The sequence below is a fragment of the Cololabis saira genome, chromosome 1, assembly GCF_033807715.1.
Source record: "Cololabis saira isolate AMF1-May2022 chromosome 1, fColSai1.1, whole genome shotgun sequence".
Lineage (NCBI taxonomy): Eukaryota > Metazoa > Chordata > Actinopteri > Beloniformes > Belonidae > Cololabis > Cololabis saira.
Genome location: NC_084587.1, coordinates 11832477 through 11846695, shown reverse-complemented (window position 1 = coordinate 11846695; position 14219 = coordinate 11832477). Strand labels below are relative to the sequence as shown.

Sequence of the window (14219 nt, the reverse complement as noted above, 5' to 3'; positions counted from 1 at the left end):
GAACGGTTTTATTTCAGAGTGGGATGCCATCCCCCCTCATCCCCCCTCAACTCGAGTACTGCTTGTTTCAGTCATAGGATCTGGGTATACTGCAGACATTTAGTCAGCCATGAAATCTTGTATTTACCAAAGTATTTCAGAGTTCAAAGTGAGGCCATCGGTCCAACGGCTGAAGCTCGGCTGAAACTGCATCATCCAATATGACAATAATGCCAACCACACAACAGATCTGCATCAGAACAGTTTCTAAAAAAAGACAAAGAAGAAGAAGAACCAAGATGTTAGATGGGTTAAACCCATTCAAATTCCTTAACATCACTGAAATGTTGTGATGGAACATTTGGAGAAGTGTGTTGAAACCAATGTGACACTGGGACATGAGTTTGATGAAAGAAAAAAAAAATAGCTTTGAGCCTCTGATACTAAAAGTGATTTAAGAAACTATTGAATCGGTTAATTATTTGCACACTGCTTCTGGCTTAGTTGTTAATGGAATAAAATCAACATATATTAATGCTGTGACGTGTTGTTGTGTCATGATGCACAAAACTTTGTAGAGAGGATTTTTTTATATCTTTTTTTTCATTTAACATTTTAAAAAAGTACAATGATTACAAATCTTCACATTATGCAATTTCAAGTTGAATTATAACATATAAAGAGCATAACTCAAATAAAAAACAAAACAAAAAGCACAACACATTATAACCAGCCAGGGGGGATGAAATTATAACAGAAAGCCAAAACATTTACATACATTTATGGTTTTGATTGCTTTTGAATGAGTAGAAAAATTAATAGAGTCCAGATACTGATTGAGTTCACAATGAAAAGTAAAAAAAGAGGGTTTTTTGTGTAAGAATTTGGATTTGTGGATGTGGAATTTTGCAAGGATAATTAACAAATTAATAATAAATGTTTCTTTTGGCTTTGTTCTAATCGTAACATGGTCAAAAACACCAAACAACACATCCTTCCAAAATAATTTGAAATCAGTTTCAATGCTTTCAGACACAAAATTACACATATCACTCCAAAAGGTTTGAACAATGGGGCACATCCAGAATAAGTGAGTCATTGTTTCCGAATTTGCAGAACAAAAAGTACATTTTGAATCGATATTTCTCTTGAATCTTCTTACAATATGATCCTTTGTAGGATAGAATTTATGAATTAACTTAAAGCGACACTACGTAACCTTTCTACCTTAATATAATATTTCCAGAGTCATTGTGATGGTACATCAACTTCCAACAGGTTTTTTTTTTTTTTTTCTTTCTACCTTGTCTGCACACATATTAATGATTGATACCGTGACGGTAGAAACCAAAGGTATATATATGTGCATTATTACTATATTTAATATATATACATATATATATACGCATACATATGCGTACACATACATAAATATACACATACAAACCCAGTGTTTTTTTTTTTTTGTTTTTTTTTTGGGGGGGTGGGGGGGCTGACGACATCCACTGCCAATCCAGGAAGCAGGAACACAGGGAAACACACGTCAAGCACTGGAAATCTGCAACAAAAAACCACAAACAAAACACGAAACCGGCACGGAGCCGACCAAAACATGAACAGCAATCGACCCAAATCTTGAGATCTGATTGCAGTCTGAGCTAAGCTACCGCTACCGCTACCTAACCCCAAAAACTAGAGAGCAAGCATGCAGGTGAACAAGCCAGTGTGTATGTCTATGTGTGTGTGTGTGTGTATGTATATGATTATGCGTGTGTGTGTGTGTGTGTGTGTGTGTGTGTGTGTGTGTACATGTCTTTGTGGCTGTGTGTGTGTGTGTGTGTGTGTGTGTGTGTGTGTGTGTGTGTGTGTGTGTGGCTGTGTATGTTTGTGTATATGTATGTGACTGAGTGGCTATGTGTGTGTGTGTGTGTGTGTGTGTGTGTGTGTGTGTGTGTGTGTGTGTGTGTGTGTAATAAACCAAACAAAGCTCCACCTGAAGTGTATCTATAGTGGGGGAGGGGGGGGCAACCCCGCCACCCGCGAGACCAGAGGCCGACACGGAAGAACCCGGAACCCAGGCCACCGGCAACCCCACAGAGGGGAGAGGTAGGAGGGAGGCAACCCACCGCCTGCGAGGGCCCCACCTCCCCCCCCCCGGCGGCGGCCGAGGGGGCCCGCGGGCGGGGCCCCCACGGTGTGGACCGCGACCCAGGCAATCCCCGGCCACCCGGTCCGGGCCGGACACGTGGCCAGGAGGCCCTCACCCTCCAGGCCAACGACCCCCACCCGGCAGGGGGCCAGCCTGCCCGGAGAGACAGAGCCGCCCCGGCCGCCGACGCGGGCAGGCGCACCCGTCCCCCACGAAAGTGGCCCTCCAAGACCAGAGGGGCGCCCCGCCGCAGAGGCAGCGGGGGGGACCGGAGACGGGCCCGGAGAGAGGGAACCCCCCAACAGGGCGACACCCGTGCAGGCCCGACAACGGAGGGCCCCAGACCCAGGCATCCCATTCATTCATCCATTCACCTATCCGATACCTATACTAACAATAAGATATACTATAATAATAAGATATACTATACATAATAATAATAATACTACTAATAATAATAATACTAATAATACTAATAATAATAATAATACTAATAATAATAATAATAATAATAACCATCTTTGTATAATATAATATTGATAAATTATTAAGTTTTTTTGTCCTGCCAATGGAGGCTCAAATCCTCCATGGCAGGACACTTCCACACCGCATTCTCACCGACACAGACACACAATCACGCACCGTTTCAACTTCCAACAGGTTTAATGAAACCTCTGTCATGGTCTGAGGGGTCTGTATTGCCTTCACTGGCACTATGTAACTTTGAGGAGCATGGTAGGAACCCTGCCACACTACTGGTAAAGCACTACCGCTTTTGTCCAACGGAGATGCCAAACTCAACAAAAGCTGAAAGTTACATTGTGCTGCTTTAAATGAAATTTCTTTAACTTTGTTTGTCACCAGGAATTGGTTGGGTGAGAGCCAGACCTTCTTCCAGTTAATATCTTTTACATATTTATTCCAATATGGGATCACGTATGGAACTGAAGAGATATCCCTTTTAAATAAAGTTCTTATTGTTTTATTATTCTTATTATGGTTGCAGGATTTTTTTATTTCTGTCACATCCACTCCAGCTCCACCTGTCTTTCACACTCACCTGCCGGCTCCGCCTCCTCGTCTGTCACTATGGTTTCTCCCGCCTTCTACACCTTATGCAAGTCTTTCCGGCACTCACCCTTGGACTTATCACCTTGTTTCAACCCTGCCTGTCTCCGTCCTGGTAATCATCTCAGCCTTTTGTTCCCGGACCACGAATTCTGACTCTGGTTTCTGTTTGCCTGCTCTCTGGGCTGCCCTGCGTTTCTTTTCTTTTCTCACACCAGCTGTTTTCTGGTATTCGCTCTCCTGCCACTCTGAGCCACTGAACTGTGCTCTATTGCCTGCTGTGAGGTTACGTTTAATAAAGACTGTTACTAAACACTCCGTGCCGTTGTGCTGCACTTGGGTCTGTCAATAGGGTCAATAGGTTCAATAGATTACTCAAGATTACTGAAATTTACAGTTACAGTTACAGTTACAGACACTCACAATCATGTACACAGCTAAATGTAATGCATTACCAGAAAACTTACAATACATGTTTATTTTCAGTTCAAATAATGAAGATAGTCGTAGAAAATTGAATTTTAAACATTTATTTGCCCGAACAACTTTAAAGCAGATGAGCGTTTCAATTGTTGCAATTAAGTTATGGAATTCATTACATTATTGTAAGAGCCATATTAGTATTGCTTACAATAGTTTACATTTTTCCTTTAAAATTTGGAATTGCTCCTTTAATGATGCCCCTGATGACATCACAGTAGCTTGGCTCAGATCAGATTAAGCAGCCTAAGGAGCAAGACAGTTTTTTGACAATACCTCAGAGTGAATCTTGTAACTTTGTTTTTTGCTTTTAAGTAAAATTATTTTTGAACAGAGTTACTGCCTTGGAAGATTCTTTTTCTCGTGTCAAGCTTATTGCCACTACAATTATGATTTAAAGGGCTGTATAAACATATCTCAGTTTAAACAGAAATTTAAAGAGAAAAAAATAGCAATGTATGGATTAAATAGTCAAAATGTATAATACATACGTATGGAGACAGACAATCTATCTTTGATTGTTTTGTTTTTCTTTCCTTGTGATATTAACTAAGTAATTGTGCAGAACATCTGTTATTATTGTTCAATTTAGTTTCGAGGGAGGGGCAGGTATAATAAGATTTTCTTCTTCCTGCTCCTTTCTGGTTATGGGATATGCTTTTGATTGTGTTGTCATTTTACTTGTTTGTTTCTTTTGTTTGCATATTTCCATGAATCCATGATCGGAATAAATAAAAATGAAATGAAATGAAATAGGGTTGGGTTGTCAATATCAAATGATTGTGGCTTATATTTTTGTTCATTGGTCATCACCATTTTACGTTTTTTGGGGGGGTCGGAAATTGAGGAAATGGTTAAAGCATTCAAAAATAAAACACACCTTCAGGTGCAAATGTTGATTTATATTAAAAAAAAACTGCAACTCTACTGCAAACTTTAATACATTTGTTTATTCTTTATTTCATTCAAAAAATAAAACAAACAATTCATACAAATACAAATACAAATGTTCATAAATTGTGAATGAAAAGGGAGCAGAAAGAAGAAGAATCTTATCTAATCTGCCCCTTTTTCCAAGAAATAAATTCACAAATAACATAAATTACAAATTAAAAAAAACAACAACTAAGTTAATAATAAAATAAAATAACCGCCGGCTATGGGTATGTCAATCAAACTTAACTAACATATTTCATTATATTTACTTAACATACAAGCTTTAATTGTTCTTTTGAATGTAATGTTTGATTTGGATTCTTTGTTTTCTTTATTCAGATTGTTCAATAAACTGATTCCTTTCACAGAAACACAACGTTACATCAATTTTGTCCTGATTCTTGGTTGTTTTTTTTTAAATCTCTGTTCCTTTTAAGTTATACTTGCTTTCTCTTTTTTCAGATCTTTTCTGAATGTTGATTGGTAAAGTTTTTTTATGAAACATAATTTGCAGAATACTATAGTCTACTAATTCATGAAATTTCAACAATTTTAACTGAAGGAATAATGGATTTGTTGGATTTCTATATCGTTTTCTACTGATTATTCTTATGGATCTTTTTTGCAGAATGAAAATTGATTGAATATATGTTTTACAGGCATTTCCCCAAACTTCAACAGGTCAGATTTTGTAATTTACTATTTAAAAACCGCATTGCACTACAGCATGAAATGAAACGAGATTGGCCTAAGACTGAATATCGAGTGCATCTTGTTTCAAAGTCAGGTTTTTGCGCAATCTGCCCCAGGGCGGTTTGTTTTCTTTTCCTTTAAAAAAAAGTTATCTAGTGTCTACACTCCCGCCGCTCATTTCCATTAGTGGAGTGCGCGCTGCGCGTCCTCATCGTCACCTCAACCTGCTGCTGAGTCATACAGGCTGTGTGTGTCAGAGGAGTCGAGGAGGAGGGGGGGTAGACTGATCCCAGGTCAGGGAGGCCACGCGACAAAAACTGCTCCCAAATATATTGTATTTCATCCTAAAATTAAAATAGACCCATATATGTCATTAATTGGGTAAGGTGAAAAAAAATAAAACATGCAGCCATCTACATGACTCAAGTGATTCCGGTTGATGGATGATATTGGAAGCAGTACTGGAGTTGAGGGGGGATGAGGGGGGATGAGGGGGGATGGCATCCCCCCCTGAAATAAAAACGGTCAAAATCATCCCCCCTGTAAAACTGCCATCCCCCCTTTTCATCACTTATGTCATTTCATCAATGAATGTGGTTTTACCGCTATTTCAACATTTAGAGTCATCACCAGAAAAATAACACCAGAAAAATGTGACAATTTTCACCTTTTTTAGGTAAATTTTCACTTGAAATAAGTAGGAAAATCTGCCAGTGGGACAAGATTTATCTTCTTATTACAAGCAAAAAATCTTGTTCCACTGGCAGATTTTTCTACTTATTTCAAGTGAAAATCGACTTGAAACAGGTGAAAATAGTCTTTCCGGCACTCACCCTTGGACTTATCACCTTGTTTCAACCCTGCCTGTCTCCGTCCTGGTAATCATCTCAGCCTTTTGTTCCCGGACCACGAATTCTGCCTCTGGTTTCTGTTTGCCTGCTCTCTGGGCTGCTCTGCGTTTCTTTTCTTTTCTCACACCAGCTGTTTTCTGGTATTCGCTCTCCTGCCACTCTGAGCCACTGAACTGTGCTCTATTGCCGGCTGTGAGGTTACGTTTAATAAAGACTGTTACTAAACACTCCGTGCCGTTGTGCTGCACTTGGGTCTGTCAAATAGGGTCAATAGGTTCAATAGATTACTCAAGATTACTGAAACTCGATGATTTGGTTAAGTTACAGACACTCACAATCATGTACACAGCTGAATGTAATGCATTACCAGAAAACTTACAATACATGTTTACTTTCAGTTCAAATAATGAAGATAGTGACAATTTTCACCTTTTTCAGGTAAATTTTCACTTGAAATAAGTAGGAAAATATGCCAGTGGGACAAGATTTATCTTCTTATTACAAGCAAAAAATCTTGTTCCACTGGCAGATTTTCCTACTTATTTCAAGTGAAAATCTACTTGAAACAGGTGAAAATAGTTGTTTTTTCAAGTGATGAGTCTTGTTTTAAGTGTAATGAGATTTCTTTTACTAAAATGAGACATTTTAACTAGAAATAAGACAAATATTCTTGTTAAGATTGTGAGTTTTTGCAGTGATCCATTTTACTTATCCTGTGAAGGACAGAATCATATTGATAAGTTCAGAAAAGTGTTTTTTATTGTTGTGTTTTGATGTATTTCATGTAAGCCCAGTGGATATTTAAAGCTTACAGAAGGCTGCATTTAACTGCTGCTATGTCATTCCTGCAGTATTTCTGCAGGTGTTTTGGTCACTGCTATTATTTGTAATATATTATATTATTTGTAATCAGCACAAATTATCTGTCCCCATATGATAAAATCCACCACCCCCCCTGACAACTCGAGTACTGATTGGAAGGTAATAAAAAAGTGAATACCGAGTCTTCATCTTCGTCATGGAGCAAAATAGTGAAAGACCAAAGAAACCATCAGGTGTCCAGTTCAGAAAAAGAAGAGGAGAAACGGGCAAAAGATAAAGATATGCAGATTTCTATGAATAACGTGAGTTACAGTAGACTATAGGTCCAGGGTGTGAATCTAGCCAGAACCGCCTCTGTGTCAGGTAAAATATTACCTCATCTAAAGTAGTTCAATGCCAAAGGTTGCTCTGTCTGCACTTGTCCGTTATCTACCCCTCAGTGCACAGGAGGAAGTTTTCTTATTTTTTTGTTGGTCTCGGAAGAAGGAGCCACAATGAAATTTGAGAATGTCCTTGCTGATATCAATGGATTTGGAAGATTTCAGGTGACGATCGTTGTGATCAGCTTCCTCAGTCGCTTCTCGCTGCCCTGCCACTTCATGCTGAACAATTTCATTGCGGCTGTTCCTGCCCACCACTGTGACTTCAGCTCTCTGGACGATGGCGATATGTTCATGAATCTATCCCATGCCCAGCGGGCGACTGTAAGTATTCCTGTCCAGCAGGATGGGAGTCTGAGTTCCTGTCAAATGTTTGCGGAGCCTCAGTATCATCTGCTGCTCAACTCCTCCAGCACCGCTGATGTGGCCACCACGCCCTGCCAGGACGGATGGGTGTACGACAAAACCATCTTCCGATCTACTTTGACCTCAGAGGTGATCCACTTAAAAAGTGCCTTTATTTATTTATTTTTATGTTATCTCATCCTTCACATCCAAGTGAATGTATTCGGGTCAATGACGTGAAGCCTATATTTTCTGAAAAACAGATTTTTTTTTCAATTCAAAAAAGGATAAAAATGGATAAGAAAATACCATATATATGAACTACCTGTCCCACATATGGACTCACTTGAATTTGACAAAAAATACTAGTTATTTGGGATTTTATTGTTGTTTTAAGCGTCAAAAAGTCATGTGGTGCGACCGTCCGCCCATGACTCTTGTTTTGAAAACTTTTTTCGAAATCACTCTAAATGTTTTTAAGTCGATCTTCTGCCCTTTCTGGCATGATTTCCAAAGTATCTTGTAGTGTATAAGATTGCAACACATTTGTATTTATATTTCCATCATTATATACAAACAAAGTTTGACTGATGACGTCCATTTTATGAAATATCAGGTGGCGCAACCATTAAAAAAACAGCCATTTTTTGTATAATACTGAAAACTTGTAAAAAAGGAAAGGTTTCAAGATGTTAAGGAAATTAATTTATTTTAATATGAATCATTGTTGCACCACATGACTTTTTTTTAAGGCTAGTGCCAATTCATCTTGACAAAAAACTCTGAAATCACTTAATTTAAAATTTTAATATGAATGTATGTGTACACAACATTCTTAATGTTTGAACTTCTGCAATAGATATTCTTTTTTTATTATTTTAAAATTGACCTGTTGAAAATCCTTATTCGTCATTGACCCATTCACTTCTTTCTGTTTTGTACAAGTGGGACCTGGTGTGTGATAGACGAGGGAAAAACAAAGCAACTGCTACCATCTTCTTCATTGGAGTTATGTTCGGAGCCATTACCTTTGGAAGCTTGAGTGACAGGTATCACTTGACTGTTATGCCTTTAATTTAAAGATGCAGCGAACCGGTTTTTCAACTGCTCAGTGCTAAAACAAACCTGGTCACTTTGACTCTGCAGGTTTGGAAGAAGAATTATGCTGCTGGTGTCCTACGTCACTGGAATGCTGTTTGGTATTGCAAGTGCTTTTTCTACAACCTACGTGATGTTCGCAGTGCTGCGGTTTTTCACTGGATTTTGCATCACTGGCCTCGTCATCGTCTCAACAGTCCTCAGTAAATTTATCTCTGTTTTTGGTTTATACTCATGTACTGTAAATGTGTACATTATTATATTGAATTCACATCATAAGCTTTTGCAAGTGTTAACTAAATTTTGATCCTGTCAAAGAGATGATTTGTTCCTTCTTTGCAGGTGTGGAGTGGGTGGACGTCGAACATAGGAAGCTGGTGGGATTATTCGATACCTTATCCTGGACATTTGGGAATGCAGGATTTCCAGCCATCGCCTACCTTGTGACCGACTGGCGCTGGCTGACTGTTGTTGTCACATCACCTTTGATTTTGGCCATCATAGGTTGGAGGTATGGCTCAGAAGTTAGAATAGAATAGAATAGAATAGAATAGAATAGAATACTTTATTGTCTGTCCCAATGGTGACAGAAATTCTTCTTGGACAGGGCTCACAACCACATTCATACAAGTTTAGATGATCTAGTCCAGGGGTCGGCAACCCGCGGCTCTAGAGCCGCATGCGGATCTTTAGCGCCGCCCTACTGGCTCTCTGGAGCTTTTTTAAAAATATTTGACCTTTTTTTTCCTTTTTTAAAATGTTTTCCTTTTTTTTTCTCTTTTTTTCTCTTTTTTCTTCTTTTTTTCCTTTTTTATTTGTTCTTCTTTTTTCCTTTTTTGCTCTTTTTTTCTTCCTTTTTCCTTTCCTTTTTAATCTCGCCATTTCGATTTTTTCTCGAAATTTTGACTTTTTCCTCGACATTTCAACTTTTTTCTCAAAATTTCGACTTTTTTCTCGACATTTGGACTTTTTTCTCGAAATTTCCACTTTTTTCTCGACATTTCCACTTTTTTCTCGAACTGCATAACGAAAAAAAAAATCTTCCTCCAGTTATAACTAATATAGATACATGCAGCATGTGCCTTCATTCTAAAGCTTATACAAGACATTACATTTTTTGCGGCTCCAGACATATTTGTTTTTTTGTTTTTGGTCCAATATGGCTCTTTCAACATTTTGGGTTGCCGACCCCTGGTCTAGTCCAATAAGAGCTGTGCATTTGCAACAAAAAACATTTCCGTATTTTATGTAAAGCGTGCATATTGACACTGGCACATCACTGCTATTGGTACAAAAAGGCTCTCAAATCAAATGCAGGTATATCTGATATTGGCAAAAATCTCATATTTGCATCCCTATTTAGCAATTTCATTACGTTAGATTAAAATGTGTAATGTTAAAAACAAAAAAAGACACGTGGGCTGTCTCCATACACAGTTCAGTTCCAGTTTCTGCTTATTCAGGGTCAGATCGTGGGGGGGGGGGGGGGAGTAGCCTAAGCAGGGAAGCCCAGATTCCCCTCTCACATTTTGTCACTTCATCCAGCTTGGTCTACATGGGACCGTAGAGCAACTGGTAAATCAAGAGTTTCACATTTTGGCTCAGCTCCTTCTTTACCACAACAGACACCGCACCAATCCACATGTCAATCTCTCGGTCCATTCTCCCTTCACTTGTGAACAAGACCGCTGAGATACTTAAACTCCTCCACTCGGGAATGATCTGATCGCTGACCCAGAGAGGGCAGTCCACCGTTTTCCGGCTGACGACCATGCTTCTCAAATTTGAAGGTCCACATTCTTATCACAGCTGTTTCACATTCAGTTGTGAACCGTTCTCTACTGAAAGTCGCAGGTCACGGCCTGACGAAGCCAAAAGAACCACATCATCTGCAAAAAAGCAGAAACCCAATTCCGAGGTCACCAAGCTGGACCCCCCCACTCCTTGGCTGCGCCTAGAAATTCTGTACTGCTAATATTCCGGTTACTGAAACATTCGGAATATTCCGTTTCCATGCGTGAGCAAACAGGGTTATCCCTGTTTACATGGTAATTAATCATTTGGGATATCTGGATCAAACCAGCGACGCGCGGAGAACGTCATGACGCAATTACCGTCATTTCCGCTTCTTCTTCCTGTATCCAAATTCAAAACAAATGCTGCTTCGCGCAACTTTTAACTCACCTTCTTGTAAATCTCGCTATCCCGGTACTTTCTACCGTCTACAAATGCCAAAATGTTCATATCCTTCATTACATTTATGAAGTGATTAGTCTCCTCCTGGTCTTGCGTTTCCCCGTGTTTATAAGAACTTCCTGGACTCAAAAGACCAAGATTCCTTGCGAAAAGAACATGCTCAGAAAACAAATTCATGTTCCATTTGATGGGGATTTCTATATCTATATTCATGTTTTAAAAGGAGTAACCCAGGGGTCATATTCAGGTTTAAACCCGATTCAGGTAAAAACCCGAAAATGAGCAAATTCGGGTTATTCAAAGGGGTTATTGGTGTTTACATGGCCGTGCAAATTCGGGTTATTGCCAATATTCAGGTTTTAAAAGGGTTATTGACTACATGTAAACGCAGTCAAAGGCCCTGACAGTAATCACTGACAGTGGAAGGGTTTAGCGTCGTAGTGGGGTGTGTTTTTCTCAAGGAGCACTGGAGGGAGGAAATGGCTCTCCATGTTTTGTTGATATTTTGTTGAAATATCAATGTGATGTAATCCAATAATCGCTTACCCTACCTTTAATATTGCATGGATGGATTAAAAAAATTAAAATAACAAAACAAATCATTTCATACCATCATTAGCAATTCTAAAAAACTAAATAAAAAGGTTTTAGCCATCATTCATATTAATCTATGCATGCTCTGGTATCTTCAGGATTTTTTTTACTTATCTTGCACTTTATAGCCTATAAGGACCAGCATCTGCTATGAAGCACCTGTAATTTCGTTGTTATGAAATATGAACAATGGCAAAGAATCTTGAAACTTGATTAAATGTTTTACATTCTGAGATTAAGGACTCAAAAGTTTTCATGCGTGTATCGTAAAAGTGTCACCCTCATGAATTCTTTCTCCCATCAATGACAAAAACCCCATCAGGTGGATGCCAGAATCAGCACGGTGGCTCATTGCAAACGGAAAACTGGCTGAGGCTCAGGTGTATCTGAAGAAATGTGCCAAAATCAATCAAAAAAAAGAATCGATTCCCACACTTGAAATAGAGGTTGGTTTAGTAATATTTTGTAATGCATCTCTTTTTTCATGTCATTGTTTTAAAATGAAGTCCCTTTTTCAGACTCTATCAACTATTGTGGTCACAGCGAAGACAGATCGAACCTATACCTACCTGGACTTGATAAGAACACCTAAGATGAGGAGACTGGCTCTGAGTACTGGTTTATTGTGGTCTGTATCCCCACTTCCACTGTTCTTGATGATTATAAATTATAAAGTTTGAAAAGATTTTCATGACATAAAACTTCTTTGTGCCCAGGTTTTGCGTGGCATCTAGCTTTTATGGCATCAGCTTCAACATCACAGGCTTTGGGATGAATATGTATCTCACTCAATTTACCTATGGAATGATTGAAGTCCCAGCCAAAGTGTCGGTTTACTTTTTGTTGGATAAAATAGGACGCCGGAGGATTGAGGTTGGATCTCTGGCGATGTCTTGCGTCTGTCTCGGAATCAATGCGGCCATACCAAAACGTAAGCAGCATTAAATCCAACTGTGACAAACGCCGTTTATTATAGACGGAAAGTCAACAGATTCTTATTCAATATTGAAATAGAGTTATATATATATATATATATATATATATATATATATATATATATATATATATATATATATATATATATATATATATATATATATATATATAGCAGATGGATTTAATATAGGGATAGTATGGTGTAAATAAGTTATATAGTTATATTTATATGTTATATAAATATTTATATGGGTATGTGTGTACAAATATACAGGACTGTCTCAGAAAATTTGAATATTGTGATAAAGTCCTTTATTTTCTGTAATGCAAAAATGTCATACATTCTGGATTCATTACAAATCAACTGAAATATTGCAAGCCTTTTATTATTTTAATATTGCTGATCATGGCTTACAGCTTAAGAAAACTCAAATATCCTATCTCAAAAAATTAGAATATTCTGGGAATCTTAATCTTAAACTGTAAGCCATGACATTTTTGTTTTTTTAATTACATTACAGAAAATAAAGAACTTTCTCACAATGTTCTAATTTTCTGAGACAGTCCTGTATAAAAATACTCAACTATGTGTGTGTATGTATGTATAGGTAAGTGTGAAAGTACAGTGTGGGAGTATAATTATAGTATAGTTAGTTATTATAAATGCATGTTAATAAATGACTAGTGAATGGGGGTAGGATTAAATAAGTTTACACTTCTTCCCACTCCTTTTTGCACATGTAAATTGAGATATTAAGGGCGGGTTAAAGTATGAAATTCAGTTTTTTTTTGTTTGCTTTGTTTTGTTTTCTTATCTTCTCTTTTATTTTTTGTCTTTTACATGTACAAAATAAAAATCAAATCAAATCAAAATAAACAGCAAAAGGGAAAGATCATCTCTTCATGCTTTTTTCTTGCCAGATATGTCTGTTGCAAGAACAGTTGTTGCAGTCATTGGGAAGGGATTTGCTTCAGCATCCTTTTCAACGGTTGTGCTCTACTGCTCGGAGCTGTTTCCTACTGTAGTGAGGTAAAGACGCATACAGATGTTGGACTCGCAGCTTCAACAGATCTGTTTGTTGCTGTAACTTGCGTCTGTTTTCGGGTTCTTTAGGCAGAACGGGATGGGTTACAACTCGTCCATGGGTCGGTTCGGGGTGGCCGTGGCTCCGCTGATCCTGCTGCTGGACGAGGTGTGGCCGCAGCTGCCGCAGCTGCTGCTGTGCGCGCTGGCCGCGGCCGGAGCTCTGGTGGCGGCGACGCTGCCGGAGACGCGCGGCCGGTTCCTGCCGGAGACCATCGAGGACGTGGAGCAGACGGGAACCAGTACGCCTTGACCTCCAAGTTACTTATTGTTCAAAGTGCAACATTAAAGCGTTCAAAGTTCAAAGTGTGCAGTTTATGATTATTCTGAGAGTCTGGCTGTTTTTTTTTTTTTCTTTTCAGGGGTTAAAGAGGCAGATTTTTCTAACCCTTTGATGTCAAAACTTTATTTTTACACCATCTACCAGTTGGATCAAGTCTTGATTGTAAGCAGGGAACCTTAAAAAAAAAAAAAAAAGATTATGATTATTATTATTCTGAGAATCTGGCAGGTTTTTTTTTCCTTTTCAGGGGTTATGGAGGCAGATTTTTGATTTATATATATATATATATATATATATATATATATATATATATATATATATATAT

General features: G+C 38.4%; 1 protein-coding gene across 1 annotated transcript; it reads left to right on the top strand.

Annotated features, from left to right (window-relative positions):
- The first annotated feature begins 7412 nt into the window (after nt 1-7412).
- LOC133451004 (solute carrier family 22 member 7-like) lies at nt 7413-13901 on the top strand. The gene is made up of 9 exons (XM_061729928.1): nt 7413-7853; nt 8649-8752; nt 8850-9004; nt 9144-9312; nt 11914-12037; nt 12110-12219; nt 12308-12522; nt 13449-13557; nt 13642-13901. The coding sequence occupies exons 1-9, from the start codon at nt 7473-7475 to the stop codon at nt 13862-13864; spliced, it is 1590 nt and encodes a 529-aa protein (XP_061585912.1). The 5' UTR covers nt 7413-7472; the 3' UTR covers nt 13865-13901.
- Nucleotides 13902-14219: the final 318 nt, after the last annotated feature.

What these genes read in the sequence shown, in the direction of transcription:
- LOC133451004 (XM_061729928.1), top strand. Translation starts at nt 7,473, where the DNA reads ATGAAATTTGAGAATGTCCTTGCTGATATCAATGGATTTGGAAGATTT. An exon ending in TTCCCACACTTGAAATAGAG is followed by an intron (nt 12,038 to 12,109) that starts GTTGGTTTAGTA and finishes TCCCTTTTTCAG; the next exon opens with ACTCTATCAACTATTGTGGT. An exon ending in CAATGCGGCCATACCAAAAC is followed by an intron (nt 12,523 to 13,448) that starts GTAAGCAGCATT and finishes TTTTCTTGCCAG; the next exon opens with ATATGTCTGTTGCAAGAACA.